General features: G+C 36.4%; 1 protein-coding gene across 1 annotated transcript in view; it reads right to left on the minus strand.

Moving 5' to 3' along the window:
* CHRNA3_2 (Neuronal acetylcholine receptor subunit alpha-3) overlaps positions 1–3535 on the minus strand; it is a gene marked incomplete at its 5' end in the record, with an annotated part of 38878 nt that extends 35343 nt beyond the window's left edge. The window contains one exon of the mRNA XM_051219606.1: positions 3502–3535. Within this exon, the coding sequence (XP_051064582.1) occupies positions 3502–3535 (34 nt within the window). The remainder of the gene's footprint in view (positions 1–3501) is intronic.
* Positions 3536–15854: the final 12319 nt, after the last annotated feature.

Here is a 15854-nt window from a genome sequence, read left to right on the forward strand (position 1 = left end):
CTAATTATCTTAATCATCCATCACAAAAAACAAAACAAGGAAAAGAACAAATCCAATTGATACTAAGAAAAGATAAACCAGGACCTAGCTAAAAAGCAAATTTGGAAATGATGTTGCAAATGGATGAGATATACATTACCGAAATCATCAAACTACATCACGAGGTAAACTCTAAGTTGGAACCCTAAATAGAAACCGGAAAGAAGCGAACCGAAAAACACACTATGTCGACAATTGAAAGCAGACATGAAAAGGATGGATAGCAACTGGAAAGAAATGGACAGGATTACCCACGACAGAGTTAGATAAAGAATGCTGCTGAATGGTCCGTCCTCCTCGACGAGGATCAACAGGCGTAAGTAAGTAAGTAAGTAAGTAAGTAAGTGAGTGAGTAAGCAAGTAAGTAAGTGGATGAGTGCGTAAGTATTTAAGCCAGTCAAAGGGTGAGTGAACGAGTGAGTAAGTAAGTAAATTTCAATCATTATCCCTTGAAAATAATCAAATCAAACAATCAATATGAAATGTTCAATATAATTCAGAATTATCATGTAAAACTGAATTAACGAATAACAAATGAAAAGAACTGGGCAGGATTACCCACGACAGAGTTGGATGGAAAATGTTGCTGAATGGCCCATCCTCATCGATGAGGATCAACAGGCGTAAGCAAGTATGTATACATATATATATATGGGTTTTGTGGATATTATAGTAATTTCAATGGTTAAGATCCACAAAACCCATTTGATATTAATCAACATATGCTCACTAGTGACTGACTTCAAGAGATATATCCAGGAGTTCTAGTGAGAGTTAGTGATCAGTGGAGTTCAACCAGGTCTGTTATGAGATAGTAACTCATTGAAGACAACGGTGGATGTGTCGTTCAATTTCGTGGATTAGTTGAAGTTACACATTAACACCGTTGGATGCCGATCGGCTTAGTGGTCTAGTGGTTAGGTGCGAAACCACTAGGTCTTGAGTTCGATTCTCTCAGGTGGTGAAGTCATGGACGCGCACTGCTGAGGAGTCTCACAATAGGACGAAACGGTCGTCCAGTACTTTCAGGTTTTCCATAGTGATCTAGCTTCAACTGACTGAAGATCTCTTAATCATTGAAATTTCTAAATATATTTCCTACTTTTTTTTTATTCTTCCTATGAAATAAATAAAAATTAACTATAGAATTCCATAAATCTCATTTAAGTTAATGATGAATGAAACGATTCAAATGATGAGCGCGATTTCATTTTCAAATTGTGCGCTCAACTAAACTTATTTGTTATTCTTGTTTGTTTGTTTATTTTTTTTTCTTTCTTTTTTTCTCTCAACTCATTTTAATAAAACAAAAAAAAACAAAAAGAAGAAAAGTAAAAGAAAAGTTTTCATTTTCGTATGGATTATTTTTGTGTTTCTTTTTGTTTTGTTTTTTGTTGTTGTTTTTCTTCTTCTAAATTCGAAGTATCTATTTATTGAATGAATGAACAGTTTAGTGAGAAAGAGGGGGGGGTTTGTGGAAATGATAATAATTTTTTAATAGTTGAATTTAGACCATCATGGAAAACTTGCAAATATTGATCAGTTATTTCGTCGTGATATGGGACTCCTCTTCAGTAGTGCACATCTACTGTTCCACATCAAAGAAATATGAATCTAGGATATTCAATTTCAGGGGTGAACGTCAGAATCAAACGGTGTTAATGTTTAACTTCAACCATGGTGATTTAGTTTAGATCGATTCATGAATTCAACTATTCAAAAATTACTACAATATCTATAAAACCCCCATTTTGATAATAATCATCAGGTGCACATTAGTGATTGGCTTCAAGACAGATTTCCTGGAGTTCCAGTGTAAAGTCGTAACCAGTGGAATTAAATCATGTCTGTTATAGAGGCAGTTATTCACTAAATACAATGGTAAATGATGGCGCACTATCGTGAATAGGTTGAAGTTAGATATTAGCAAGACTGGATGCAGGCTCAGTGGTCTAGAGGTTAAGTGTTCGCGCATGAAAGCGATAGGTCTTGGATTTGAATTTCTGGAAGTGGGGTTGTGGATATGCACTTCTAAGGAATTCCACCTTAGGATAAAATAGCCCATTCAATGCTTTCAGCTTTTTCATGGTTGTCTAGCTTCAATCGACTCACATGAATTCAATTATTAAAAACTAACACTGTATTGTTGAGAATTTTCTCTCTTCATTTGCTTGTCTTCTTTGTATAAGATGAAAAATGAACAACAATTTCAACAAATAATAACAGTCATCAAAGGAGTACTAGTGATGAATTCCTGAAGTTCTAATAAGAAACCATGACAATGAGGTAGTCGTTATTGACAATGGATAATGGATCACGAAAAGTCATAAGTCGATTGAAGTTGGAAATTTCAATTATTGAATGACTTAATCATTAGTATAAAGGTTTAGCAATCATCACTAAATACCAAACGTTCAATACTAAGATCTAGATAAACATGAGATGGATTATTACTGTATGATACTCATTTTGATATGTGATCAATCAGATTAACAAAACAAAATAATGAACCCATTTATGGAATTTCCTTTGAATTTACAGGAAACACCAATGGCTTTTCGAAGTATCATATATACCATCGCATAGTTTAATCAATTTGGATCCTATTCTGTATGGAGATCAGTAAGTTGAATCTAAGAAAAACTAGGTGTTCTTTACTTTATTTCAACAGTTGAAATCATGGGTCATATGAAGCTAGACCACCACTGACAACCTAGAAGCACTGGACGGCCCTTTCGTCCTGTTGTGGGACTCCTCAGCAGTGAGCATCCATTGAACCCAGGACCTGTCAGTCTCGCGACAGGCGCTTAGGCAACTAGACCACTGAGCCGGCCGGTAACCAACAGTGTTAATGTCTAACTTCAACTAATCCACGAAATTCAGTGACACATCTACCATTGTGTTCAGTGAGCTGATATCTCATAACAGACCTGGTTGAACTCCATTGCTCACTAACTCTCACTAGAACTCCAGAATATATCTCTTGAAGCCAGTCACTAGTGAGCATATGTTGATTAGTATCAGAAGAGGTTTTATGAAGATTGTACTAATAACAGGAGTCCCACAATAGAACAAAACGGCCGTTCAGTGCTTCCAGGTTTTTCATGGTGGTCTTGCTTCAATTCACTCATGATCTTAATTGTTGAAATTACTACAATCTCCAGAAAACCCCTTCTGATTTTGACTTTGTTTCCACCAAACTGTATCACGAGGCAAGAACGAACTTAGAATCTTGAAGGGAAACCGAAAACAAACAAGGCTGAAGAACACTACATCGACAATTGGAAGCAAACAGGAAAAGAATGAATAGTCAAGTGGAAAGGATTATCCAAGAAAGAGTTGGATGAAAAATGCTAGTGAGAGGTCTATGATCCTCCACAAGGGGTAACAGGCGTAAGTAAGTAATATTTGATAAAAAAAATCTCCATTAAAAGAAAAAGACAAACACAACTCAACTAATACCTTGAAATTTCTCATTTGATAATTCCGTGTTCATAGATCATTAGACAATTGATCCATTATGAATTAATGTAATCCTATCAATCATAAACTCTTAATAGATTCCAGAGGAAATGATGGATCTAGATTTCTAATTATGATTCCTTTATGTAAGCATATCTACATATATTTGTTGATTATAATAATAAAGGAGGGGGGTGAGGGAGTGGGAGTGGGAGTGGGGTTAGGGGTGTAGGTAAATCCCACTCACATATATCTTTTTTCCACTTAACTACAAAACCATAAGAGTAAATTAGTTCGGATAATGTTAGTTACAATAGTAAATATGATAATATGAACAAAGCAGTTGAATGTTTGATATCTATACTCTTTTAAAAGTAAAAAAAACTATTCTCTAGACACGAATAGAAAATGGAGTTGAGAAACATGAATGTTATAAGTAGTGTATTTCAGAAAACAATAATTATTTGTTATCAGTTTAGGGGTTGTGGAGATTTTTAAGGTTTTGATTGAGATCATGAACCGACTGATGTTACACCACCATTGAAAACATGGGAGCACTGGTAGGCCGTTTCCTCCCACTGTGGGACTCCTCGACAGCGCGCATTCACGATCCCGCACCAAAGGGATTCGAACTCAGGGCTTTCAGTCTCGCACGTGAACGTTTAACCTACTGAACCAATGAACCGGCATCCAATGGTGTTAATGTCTAACCTCAACCAATGCACGAAATTGCGCAACCATCTTCCATTGTACTCAGGTAGACACTTGTTTCTACTCAAAACGGATTAGCTCCACTGGATGCGCACTGCTGAGGAATCCCATAGTGGGACGAAACGGCCGTCCAGTGCTTCCAGGTTTTCAATGGTGGTCTAACATCAATCGGTTCATGATCTCAATCAAAATATTATTTGTTTTCTGAACTGATTACAAACTTACAAAAACATTTGATTGCAATATTGAATTATATTCATGATAAACGAAGATGAATGGTGAATGCTCACTTCGTCCTTTTAGGAACTTGTCAGATGGATATACCTGTTACATCCCAAAGTTTCTGTTCATTCCAGGACTTGAAACCAATAATGTTCGCTTTAAACGCCATCAACTTATTCACTTAGCTACTGAGTACTGATAGCAAATAGCTTGAACAAATGGGATAGAGTTTAAATTCATTTTTGTATTGTTTGTTTGAATCTTCTCATTGATGTTTAGGAGTGCAATTCATCAGTCTCTAATTGATATATGTGCATCTTGTATGGATTGTTTGAATATTACTTTAAGTCACGAGCATTATAAAAAAAGATGGATGGTGGATAGTATTGGAATTTAGGATGCACGTTTTGTCCGAATTACAACTCGTTAACTGGATGTACCTGCATGCTTGAGTTCATCAATTGCAGTCGTACACATCAATGAGAAGATTCAAATAAACAGTATGAAAATGAATTTATACTTCATCCCATTGCGAAACCTAGTGGCTATCACGACTCAATAGCCTAGTGGATAACGTGATGATGTTTGAAATGAATGGCACTGGTTTCGAATTCCGAAGTGAACATCAACTGTGGGATGTAACAGATACAGCCAACTGACGAGTTCATCTTTGCTTATAATAGTTTGAAGATTGTTTCTCATTCATAGAAAATTTAAGTGAAAACTGTCTAAATCATCAGACATAGTAACAACAGATCATAAATCTAAAAAAAAGTTGAATAATTACGCAACGAATTCAGCGAACACAAATTAATAGTAATGAAGTATAACACGAATTGAAATCGGTCAATTAGAAATGAAATTATGAAGTTAGACATTAACACTATTGGATACCAGCCGACTCAGTGGTCTATCAGTTAAACATTCACCCACAAAACCGAAGTTCCTGGACCGAAGTTACTTTGTTACAAGATCATGATTTCATCAATTATACCATGGGACACACTTATATATATATATTAAAGCTAGTCTTTTATAAACATATGATGATTATTGTTCGAAAGAGGGGAGTTTTGTGGATATTGTAGTAATTTTCGAATAGTTGAATTCATGAATCAATCTAATCTAGTTCATCATCGTTGAATCTAGACATAAGCATCATTCGATACTGGATTAATAGTCTACAGATTAAACATTCACCAATGAAATTGAATATCCTAAATTCAAGTTCTTTTAATGTGAACTCCTGAAGAGGGGTCCCATATCAGGACGAAACAATCAGCCAATGCTTTCAAGTATTCCATAATGATTTCATTCATGAATTGATTCATTCAATTACAATGATAATCATTCATTCATTATTCTTTTAATCAATCAAATATGTTTTAATCAATGATACATTATAATATGGATGTTTGTTTAAGTTTATAGACGCCATATTCAATTAAGCATTTACACATATATAGATAATCAGTTATAATAATTTGATTAAGTTACCAAGAAAAAAAAACAAAGAGAAAAGAGAAAAAAAGTGAAAAAGAAAAAAAGAGAAAAAAAATATCGATTTTTTTTCTTTCATTTTATAAGTTTTGATTTAATTCATACATAGAAACAGAATTCAATGTTTGATCATAGATTTAAACTTAAGTAAACTTCTTAGTAAAGATGAATGAAATTGTTTTTATTCTTTGAATTGTGAGGTTTTTATCGTTTGTTTGTTTTTTTGAATGACATCATCAGTAAACTTCTACTTGAAGTTTGTTGCTTGGAGAAAGATATCTTGATCTTGAGTATGGAGATGATATTGTCTTACTGTGGGATGATATTCAAGCTATGCAATTCGCAGTTAATTAGTTAGCAATTAGTCTCCTTAGGTATGGTATGTGCTTTGCATCTTCGAAGTGCAAAGTACTTTTACAAGACTGGCAGGATTCCAATCCTGTACTCACCCTGGATGGTGAGCAGATAGAACTAGTCGAGAAGTTCGTGTATCTAGGTAGCTGCATAAGTGCTGGTAGGGGTGAGATTGATGAGATCAATTCGCGTGTAATGAAAGCTAGAATGACTTATGGCAATTTGGGCCATCTTTGGCACCTTCGTAATGTTAGTCTGGCTGTAGAAGGTTGGGTCTACAACGCGTCGGTGAGAGCAGTTTTGCTCTATGCTTGTGAAACCTGGCCTCTCTGTGTTTGATCATCGTTGTCCACGAAGGATTGCTGACATCCAGTGGCAACACCATGTTAGTAATGCGAAGGTTCAGTATTGCGTGTTCAGACACAGAGATGATAATTCAGTTTGTGTCACTATCTTGAAACATCGACTTCGGTGGCTTGGACATGTTCTACGAATGTCGTCCCAGAGAATTTCACATCGTGCATTATTTGCCGACTCTGAGACTGGTTGGAAAAAGCGTAGGAGGGATCAGTGTATGACATGGTATAGTGGTATGAAGAAAAGCTGCAAAGAGCTGGCTTCTGTTCGTCCTTCACGACTCCCTGGCTGGGGTCCTAGAGATGGTGCAACACAGTGGCTAGAGACGTTATCAGATATGGCTGAGAATAGAAGCCAGTGGCGATCCTGCTGTAACTTTATTTTACTTTCTTCGTAAAAAAAGACGTAACTTCTTTAAGAAGAAGAATTCTCTGTGGCTGTACTTTTGCTAATTGGACTGCCCCTCGCATTATTGTTATTTCACTATTATACATTAGTGTCTGTTCATTGTTGTACTTCTTTTTGCTTAAACGCACCTTACATTCTTTACCTCTTCATATTCTCATTATTATTGTATGGCGCATATATATCTGGTGCCCCTTTGTATCAATATTTATGTGTTCAAATAAAATAAAACCTGAAGTTTGTGCTGATTATGTCATCCAGAAAAACGATGAAAGCTCCACGACCAAACTATTCAGCTCAAAGAACAAAACTCAATCAAAATCATCTACCTGAGCTATAAATCTTCTCCAACATCTCAGAATGGAACTATTCAAAATTAACTTCTTGACTACTGAACTGCTATCTAACAATGTTAATGTCCAACTTTAACCCCTTTTTTATTCACTTGATGAAGTTAGTGCATCATTCATGTTCAATGGTAAGAGGTTTCGACCTTATAAACCTACTAATCCATTACCATGTCGGAAAAAACATGACCGGATTCGAGTTCCAGATTTCACTATGGAAACAGTTTTTGTTTTTAAATCTTCAGAAATCATCTGACTAATTAAAATACAAGTAAATCCGGAGGATAAAATGTTTTTATCAGTATGGGTCTATGGAGATTGTTAAGTTTTTGATTAAGATTATGAATTCATTAAAGTTAGACCATCGTGGAATACCTGAAAACATTGGGCGACCGTTTTGTCCTAGTATAGGATTCCTTAGCAGTACGTATCCACGATCACACACCAAAGAAACTCGAATCCAGGACCTAACGGTTTGATATGCGAACACTTTTCCTCTAGACTACTGGACTGACATCCAAACAGTGTCAGTGTTTAGATGGTGGTTGGAGGTAGTCAACAGGAAACCCTGCACCCGGGTTTCGTGCTACTTGGCACTCGTCAGCAAGGTGTACCTGTAATCTTAAGGGAACTGCTGCTCCCTAGCGGATTCGATCTCGTGTCACCCAGCTTCACAGTCAGAGACGTTACCACTGAGCTATCCGAGCCGTGACTAACCTCCTGTAGGACTGAGATGTAATCACAATTGATCGATCACTGGGTGGTGATCAATGTCATGCTTGTCTAGTCCTTATTAGTGCAGATCGAATGCTATCGACTAAGTTCCAATGTGGCTACAGAAGGTCGGTCATGGCCCGGATAGCTCAGTGGTAACTTCTCTGAGTGTAAAGCTAGGTGACACGAGATCGAATCCGCCAGGGAGCACCAGTTCCCTTAAGATTACAGTTACACCTTGCTGACGAGTGCCAAGTAGCACGAAACCCGGGTTCAGGGTTTCCTATTGACTACCTCCAACCACCATCTAAATCTCAATACATAGTGCCCGCAGTGTCGAGTCACCTAGACTGGTGGCCACATTGCAACATGATCGATAGCATTCGATCTGCACTAATAAGGACTAGACAAGCATGACATTGATCACCACCCAGTGATCAATCAATTGTGAGTGTCAGTGTTTAATTTCAACCAATCCATGATATTGCATCACCATTCATCAAAAAACAAAATCTTCATCGCTTTGAATCGACTTCAAGATTTCAACAATCACTTTAAATCTTTACAAATCATCTAACTAAAAAGCAGAAATTCCAAAGAATAAAATAAACACTTAACTACACTTTAGAAAAGGAACTAATCACTTAGTTGTTACTTTCTATATTTCAACTATTTCTCTATTTCACTAATCATCATTGATTATTATTATTACTACTACACTTGAAAGTCATCATATTGACATGTATAGAAAACAGTTCATTCAGTCGTTCACTCGTTCACTTGTTCAATCGTTCACTTGTTCATTCTATTTACCATTAAACATACTTGTTTATTTCATTGAATTGTGAATGAGTAAATAGATGAATTCAATAGGTGAACATAGGAATTACCCTTTTCCCAATTTCCTGATTCTGTTTTTTTGTTTGTTTTTTTTAATAAAAAAAATCAATTGTTTCTATGATTGTTTTCCTCATAGTGATAATCATGATGATGATGATGGTGGTGTTTTGCTGTTAAGGTTCAATTAGATTGTTATTTTAAAGTAAGTGATAAAAAGATTAAAAAAAACATGATTGGAAGGAAATCATAGAGATTGATTTGTTTTATTGATTATGTTGATTATAGATTAATATCATCAGGAGGGGTTTGTGGAGATTTCAGAAATTTCACAGATTGAAATCATGAGTCAATTGAACTAAGACCACCATGAAAAATCTGGAAGGATTGGACGGCCGTTACCTCCCATTGTGGGACTCCACAGCAGTGCGCATCCACGATCCTGCACCTAGCGAGATCTGAACCGAGGACCTATCAGCCTCGCGTCAGGCGCTTAGCCAACTAGTCTACTGAGCCGGCATCCAACGGTGTTAATGTCTAACTTCAACCAATCCACGAAGTTGCGCCACCGTACACCATTGTCTTCAGACCTGGTTGAACTCCACAGGTAATGGCTTCTCACTAGAACTCCAGGAGTACCTCTTGAAGTCAGTTACTAATAAGCAGATGATTATTATCAGAAGGAGTTTGTAGGGATTTCAGAAATTTAACTGCTGGGGAGCCCCATACTAGGACGAAACGGCCGTTCAGTGCTTCCAGGTTTTCCATGGTGGTCTAGCTTCAATCGACTCATGATTTCAATCTGTGAGATTAATATCAGTTTGAATATCATTAAAAATTGAGGTATGCCATCGTAGTGTGAGACTTCTCAGCAGTTTTTTTAGTAACTTTCTGAGTTTGGTTCTTTAAATGTTCCGGTATGGTCGAGGGTGGGAGGAGCCTGCTCTTCCTCTCCAAATGCTTTCATATAGCCATGCGTATACAACCACTGCCAGGGAAATCCTACTCACTGCCTTCTCATACCACAGGTGTTGTTTAGCGAACGGCGAGGACGAAAAGCGAATATCAGACGCTTTAACCGAGTTACTGGATATGTAGGATCCATCTAAGGGAGTAGGAAAACCCTGATTCCAAATTAATGACCCACATGGGATTCAGGATCCTGAAGGAATAAATGACGTATTAGCCAATCGTTGGTCACCGGCTACCATTGAATTGCATCTCCTAACGTTGCAATACTACTTCGTGGATTGGATTTTTAGGTCGAAGGCTCTGAGTGTGGCCCCCTGAGAAAATCACCTGCTTCGGTTCGGGCACCTGAGTAGTATCACAGCTCATACACAAATCAAGTGATTTGTGTGTCACATATGTATTCGGTTCCCCTTTGTACCCATATTTATGTGTGCAAATAAATAAATAAGTGAAATCTCGAAGAGTTCCATACTAGGACGAAACAAATGTCCAGTGATTCTTTGTTTTCTATGGTTGTCGTATCAGGGTTATTTAGTGGTTTTGAAAAGTAAAATAAGAACTAAACAAACATGACAGCAATGAATATTCAGCAATTGAATAATAGTTCAATCCTATGGGTAGTCACTGATGTCTTAAGTAGTTCACTGATGAATTTTAACATTAATACTCTAGTTTGATTCCAATAAAGAGCATCAGTTCCCTCTTATATAGAAGATTCATTTTGTTTCCGCCAATGGTAAACCAGTATAATACATAGATCAAATAGAGTTTTCTGGCGATTATCACCAACCAACTAGAGTTTACGAGTTCACGCACAAGACCAAAGATCCTGGATTTGAATCCTTTGGGTATGAGATCGTGGCTGTGCACTGCTGAAGAGTCTCATACTAAGACTAAACAGCTTTTCAGTGATTCTAGGTTTTCTATGATAGTCTAACTTTAATTGACTTATGAATTCAACTATTAAATTATTAGAAGATCATAGATATTAAGAAATTGATAGAAAACTAATAAAATGATGTGAATTCATGTTATTTTCCTTAAATCTCTGTTCCCATTTACTTTAATTTGATAAATGGGAATTATATGTAAGCTGATTATGAATACAGTGGTCTTGAGTGCTAATAGAAGTATGAGGGTGGTTATCAATTCCCGGTTGCCCACACTGTGGAAAGGTTGTTCTGGAGGTACCTGAAAAGGAAATTGGAATAGAGGTGGTCTTAATGACCTGAGAGCGTGACCGCAGTGCCCAAGGGACAACTGCTTGAGATCGGTCACACACGACCTTTTTATGGATGATTTTTGTGTCAGCTCCTTACTTGTTGAGACCTTACCACCGGAGACGGATATCCGTGGGATAAGGGGAGGTGTGTATTTTAAGGGACGACCATTTCTAACCCCACCTCTCTCTGTGGGAAGGCAGAATCGCTGACATGCTGACTGTCTGAAGGAAATACCTTACTGTCGTCACACCTCTGTACAGTCAGCAGTACGACCTCGCCTTCGGACCTTGAGTTTGTTGCTCTTAGTCCTACCGCTCTTCAACTGACCTATCTGACATGGTAGGACCTTGAGGAACGGTTGTTCCTCATGATAGGCAAGCCCGACCACCACGTCAAGGTAGCAACAACGGTTGGGAAATTATATGTAACTAAAATTTAAACTTCCTATTGATTGATTACTGAGATAATAATCAACATCATTCATAAGATCAATTAGTTGAATAACAATAAAATTGATTCGTTTTAATAATTTGATCTTAGATCAATAGAGAACCATAATTAAGTCATATACGGAATAGTATTTGATGCGTGTTTCGTCCTATTTGGGGGCTTGTCAGCTGGATGTACTTGTATCACATGGGAAGATACAAGTAAAACAACATCAAGTAAACCTAATTATCTATGCTTCATTATTTATTGATTTACTGGTATTTATTGATAATTGAATATATGGAACTTAAAACACCTAACTGTCAACCAATATCAAAGTTACAGCCTTCAGTACGAACGTCAATACAGTTAGTTCTATTGTACGAAGCTGAAACTTTGAGAACTCCTATTAAAACCATCATCAAAAAGGTATAAGTATATATAAACAATTGTCTATGCAAGATATTCAATATCCGTTGGCCGGATACCATCAGCAACAAACTACCACGGGAAGGGACTAATCAATTTCCGTCTAAATAGGAAATTAGGAAAAGTGAATAGGACATACATTACTGTAATCATCAAAATCGATGAGACTATAATTTATGAACGACCTTTAAGTGACGCTAGACTGACCTTAAGAGTGTCCACTTAATAACCAGGATGAAATGCGGGTTATAAACCTATACGAGAAATTACAATTATGATTTAAGTTTGATGATTAGGGGATAGGAATTAGATTTAGGGTTTTCACCACAAACTGACATCAGCTAAAATGCCAAAACTCTGTTTATTTAAATGGATAAGTGAATTTCACTCCGAAAATCCGAGAACTGCTATTTTATACCTGATTGGTTCGTCTACAAATTATAGTCTCGCCACAAAATGCATCACGAAGCATCTCCTAACTGAAAAGACGAAAACCAACGAATACATTACATCGAGGATTGGAAGTAGACATGAAAAAAATGAATAAGAACTAGTAATAATTAGAAAAGATTGTTGAAGAACAGAGTTGGATGAAGAATGTTGACGGGTGGCCTATGCTCCTCCATGGGGGGTAACAGATGTACGTAAGTAAGTAACTGCAGTGATTGAATTCCTTATCGCTCCTATAAAAAGATTTATCCCATAGGATGGTTAACATTGTAATTGAATTTTACTTAAATCGTCAACAACAATTTATAAACAGTGTAGTTAAATATATTGGATTTACTAGGTAAATCGATGGTTTTAGTGTGAAGTGTGCTATTGATGTCGATACATATAAGTAGTATGTATCATCAATAGAAAGTCAAATGCCTGGCAGCAGAAGGTTAAGAAGATCTAAGAGAAGACAATGAGAATAGAGAATGATTGGTGTGGAAACGACGGAACAATGAAGTCTTACACAATTGATTGACATTTTGTAAATGAAGTATTTTTGTTTTCCTCAGATTTTACTAAGATGTTCGGTCCCTCATTTATGTTCTCGTTCACTACACTAAGTTCGATTTCCTATACAGTCATGAATCTTGTAATAATCAATTTTACATTGGTTATTTTAATTACAGTTCTAGGTTGTAAAGAAAGATGAGTGTTCAGTGCATATGAGCTTCTGTATGAAGTGGGATTAAAGAAATACGTGGGTTATATGAAGTGAATGTCGATCATTTAATGTACCATAAATCATTCAAATACAAAATGTAATTACATCGATATACTTGCTTGATAAACATGACAATCATATAGGCTTCATTTATTGATATTGCAAACAGATCTGTATTTATTATTTATTTGAATACATAAATATTGGTACAAAGAGGCTCCGAATACATATACTCCATACAAGTCAACTGATTTGTGTGTGGGCTAGAATACTACCCGTCTGCTCAAACCGAAGCAAGTGGTTTTCTTAGGAGATGACACCTCGAGCCTTCGACCTAAATGTCTGATCCATAAGGCAGTGGGGCAACGTCAGGAGATGCGATTCCATGGTAGCTCATGACCAAAATTAGATTCATACGCCATTTGTTCCCTCAGAATCCTGAATTCCATGTGCACCATTTGCTTGGTACTAGGGTTTCCCAACTCCTCTAGGTAGACTGTGTGTGTCCATCAATCCAGCTAAAGTGTCGGACATTCTCTTTTCGTCCTCTCAATTTTGTAAACAACACCTGTGGTGTGAGAAGGTAGTGAGTAGGACTTCCTTTGTAGTGGCTGTATACGCGTGTTCATATGATAGCATTTGGATAGGGAGAGCTGACTCTACCCACCTTCGGTCGTACTAGGGCATTTGGGAGACAAAAATAGACTTGAGTGTGATATTCATTAAAAACCAGAAATTACAAGTTTTTTGTTCTAGTATGGAATTCCTTAACAGTGTACACCCACAACCCCTGGTCTAAGTCCACGTCCAGTATTCGAATCCATAACCTTTAATTTCCTTATAGTGTTGGTTATTATGTTAAGCTCATATACCTTATTCTAGCTTTCGGACAGCCCATTCTATTCTACATTCTGACCTTGTTAATTATTCCCTTATCAATCTTGACTGTTTTTATATGAGCGCGTACGTGTTTGTACATTTCTTATCCCATTACTCATCATATGTCTGTAACGTATTTTTGTGTGCCTGTAAATATTGATTAACGCCTGAGTAAAGGAGAGTCGGCTTACCCGTCATCTTCACTGCGCTTGGTTTCTCTTCTCTCTATTCCATTCGCTTTATATACAAAATATATGTATTCACAAGTCCATTCTCGTTATTGACTAACCCGATTTAAGTCGATGATTATAGACGAGGAAAGGTGACATATATATTTCAACAACAATCATTCATTACGATCTCCTTGGAGTCAGATCTACGGGTCACTAAATTGGAGAGCCCGTCAACAAACATCTTCCAATCTAAACGACGACAAAATATCAGGTCTCACTAAATCCTGAAATATAACAACTTAGAAATTGTTTTCATCGCATTTTACACAATCACATTGTATCATCAACTACTTCTATGTGTATTCAAGCTCAATGATGAAAACATTTTCAAATCATCCAAGTGATTAATGCATTTTGATTTACTTTTCTCTTTTTCTCTTTTATTATCATCATCATCATCTTTTTCTCATTTCCCTTCACCTTCAATGACAAAAAGAAAAATGGAAACCAACCATTTGGTTTCCTTCCTCCCCTTAATTTCGCTTTCATAAAAAAATAAATAAATAAATTCAATTACTTTATAAACTTCTGTTTTCTTTTTCCTTTTCTTCTTCTTCTTCTCTCTTTTTTCTTTTCTTCTTTTTTTCTTTTTGCCAACAGTTTTTTTCTTCTTCTTCTTCTTCTTGGTCGTCGTAGAAATCGACTTTATTTTAGTTTTGTTTAATTAAAGTTTTCTTTGTTTGTTTGTTTGTTTTTTTTCTACACTATTTTTTTTCTTTTTTTTTGGAAACATCTTTCAAAATTAGTTATATGAGTGTAAGTGTACGCACGTGAGCACAAGTGAGCACAAGTGAGCACATGCGAGTACACGTGTACTCATGCGAATGCCAATTCAAAGTGTTTTTTTTTTAATTTTTTTTATTTTTTTGGTTAGCAACTATAAATAATCTAAGAAAATTTGCATAATGTATTCAGTATGTTGTTGGGTTATTTGTCTATTTCTGAATGAGAGTTTTGCATTTTGTTTAGATTTATAGTTATGAAATTAGCTTTTGTCGAAGGATATTTCTATATTAGGGGTGTTTAACCATAAATGTTTTTAAAATAAGCTAAGATGGACAATGGTTAGCAGTGGAATTCAAGATGCACATTTCGTCCTATAAAAGCTTGTGAATGAAGGCAATATCGAGGCATATGCACAGTATGCCTATATGTCAATAATAGACTGATCATTTGAAGTCTTAAAACTCAATGGGAAGATTCAAGCAAAACAATACCAAGTGATTTTAAATTCACTCCACAACACAACCAAGTGACTATCAGGAATCAGTAGCTAAGTGGAAAACGCGATGGTGTTTGAAGCGAATGGTACTGGGTTCGCATCCCAGAGTGACTATCAACTCTGAGATACAGGTACATCCAGCTGACGAATACCAAACAGGACGAAACGTGTGTCAAACTGGATTCCACTTCTAGCCACTATCCATCTTCGCTTAAAAAAAGCTTGTGATTTAAGCCTATATCGAGGCAATCCTCACAGGATACACATATGCCAACATGAGACTGATTCATTTCAGTCCTAAATAACAATGGGAAGATACAAGTAAAACAACAATAACCAAGTGAATCTAGATATAGTTAG

Source organism: Schistosoma haematobium, chromosome 7, assembly GCF_000699445.3.
Source record: "Schistosoma haematobium chromosome 7, whole genome shotgun sequence".
Classification (NCBI taxonomy): Eukaryota; Metazoa; Platyhelminthes; class Trematoda; order Strigeidida; family Schistosomatidae; genus Schistosoma; species Schistosoma haematobium.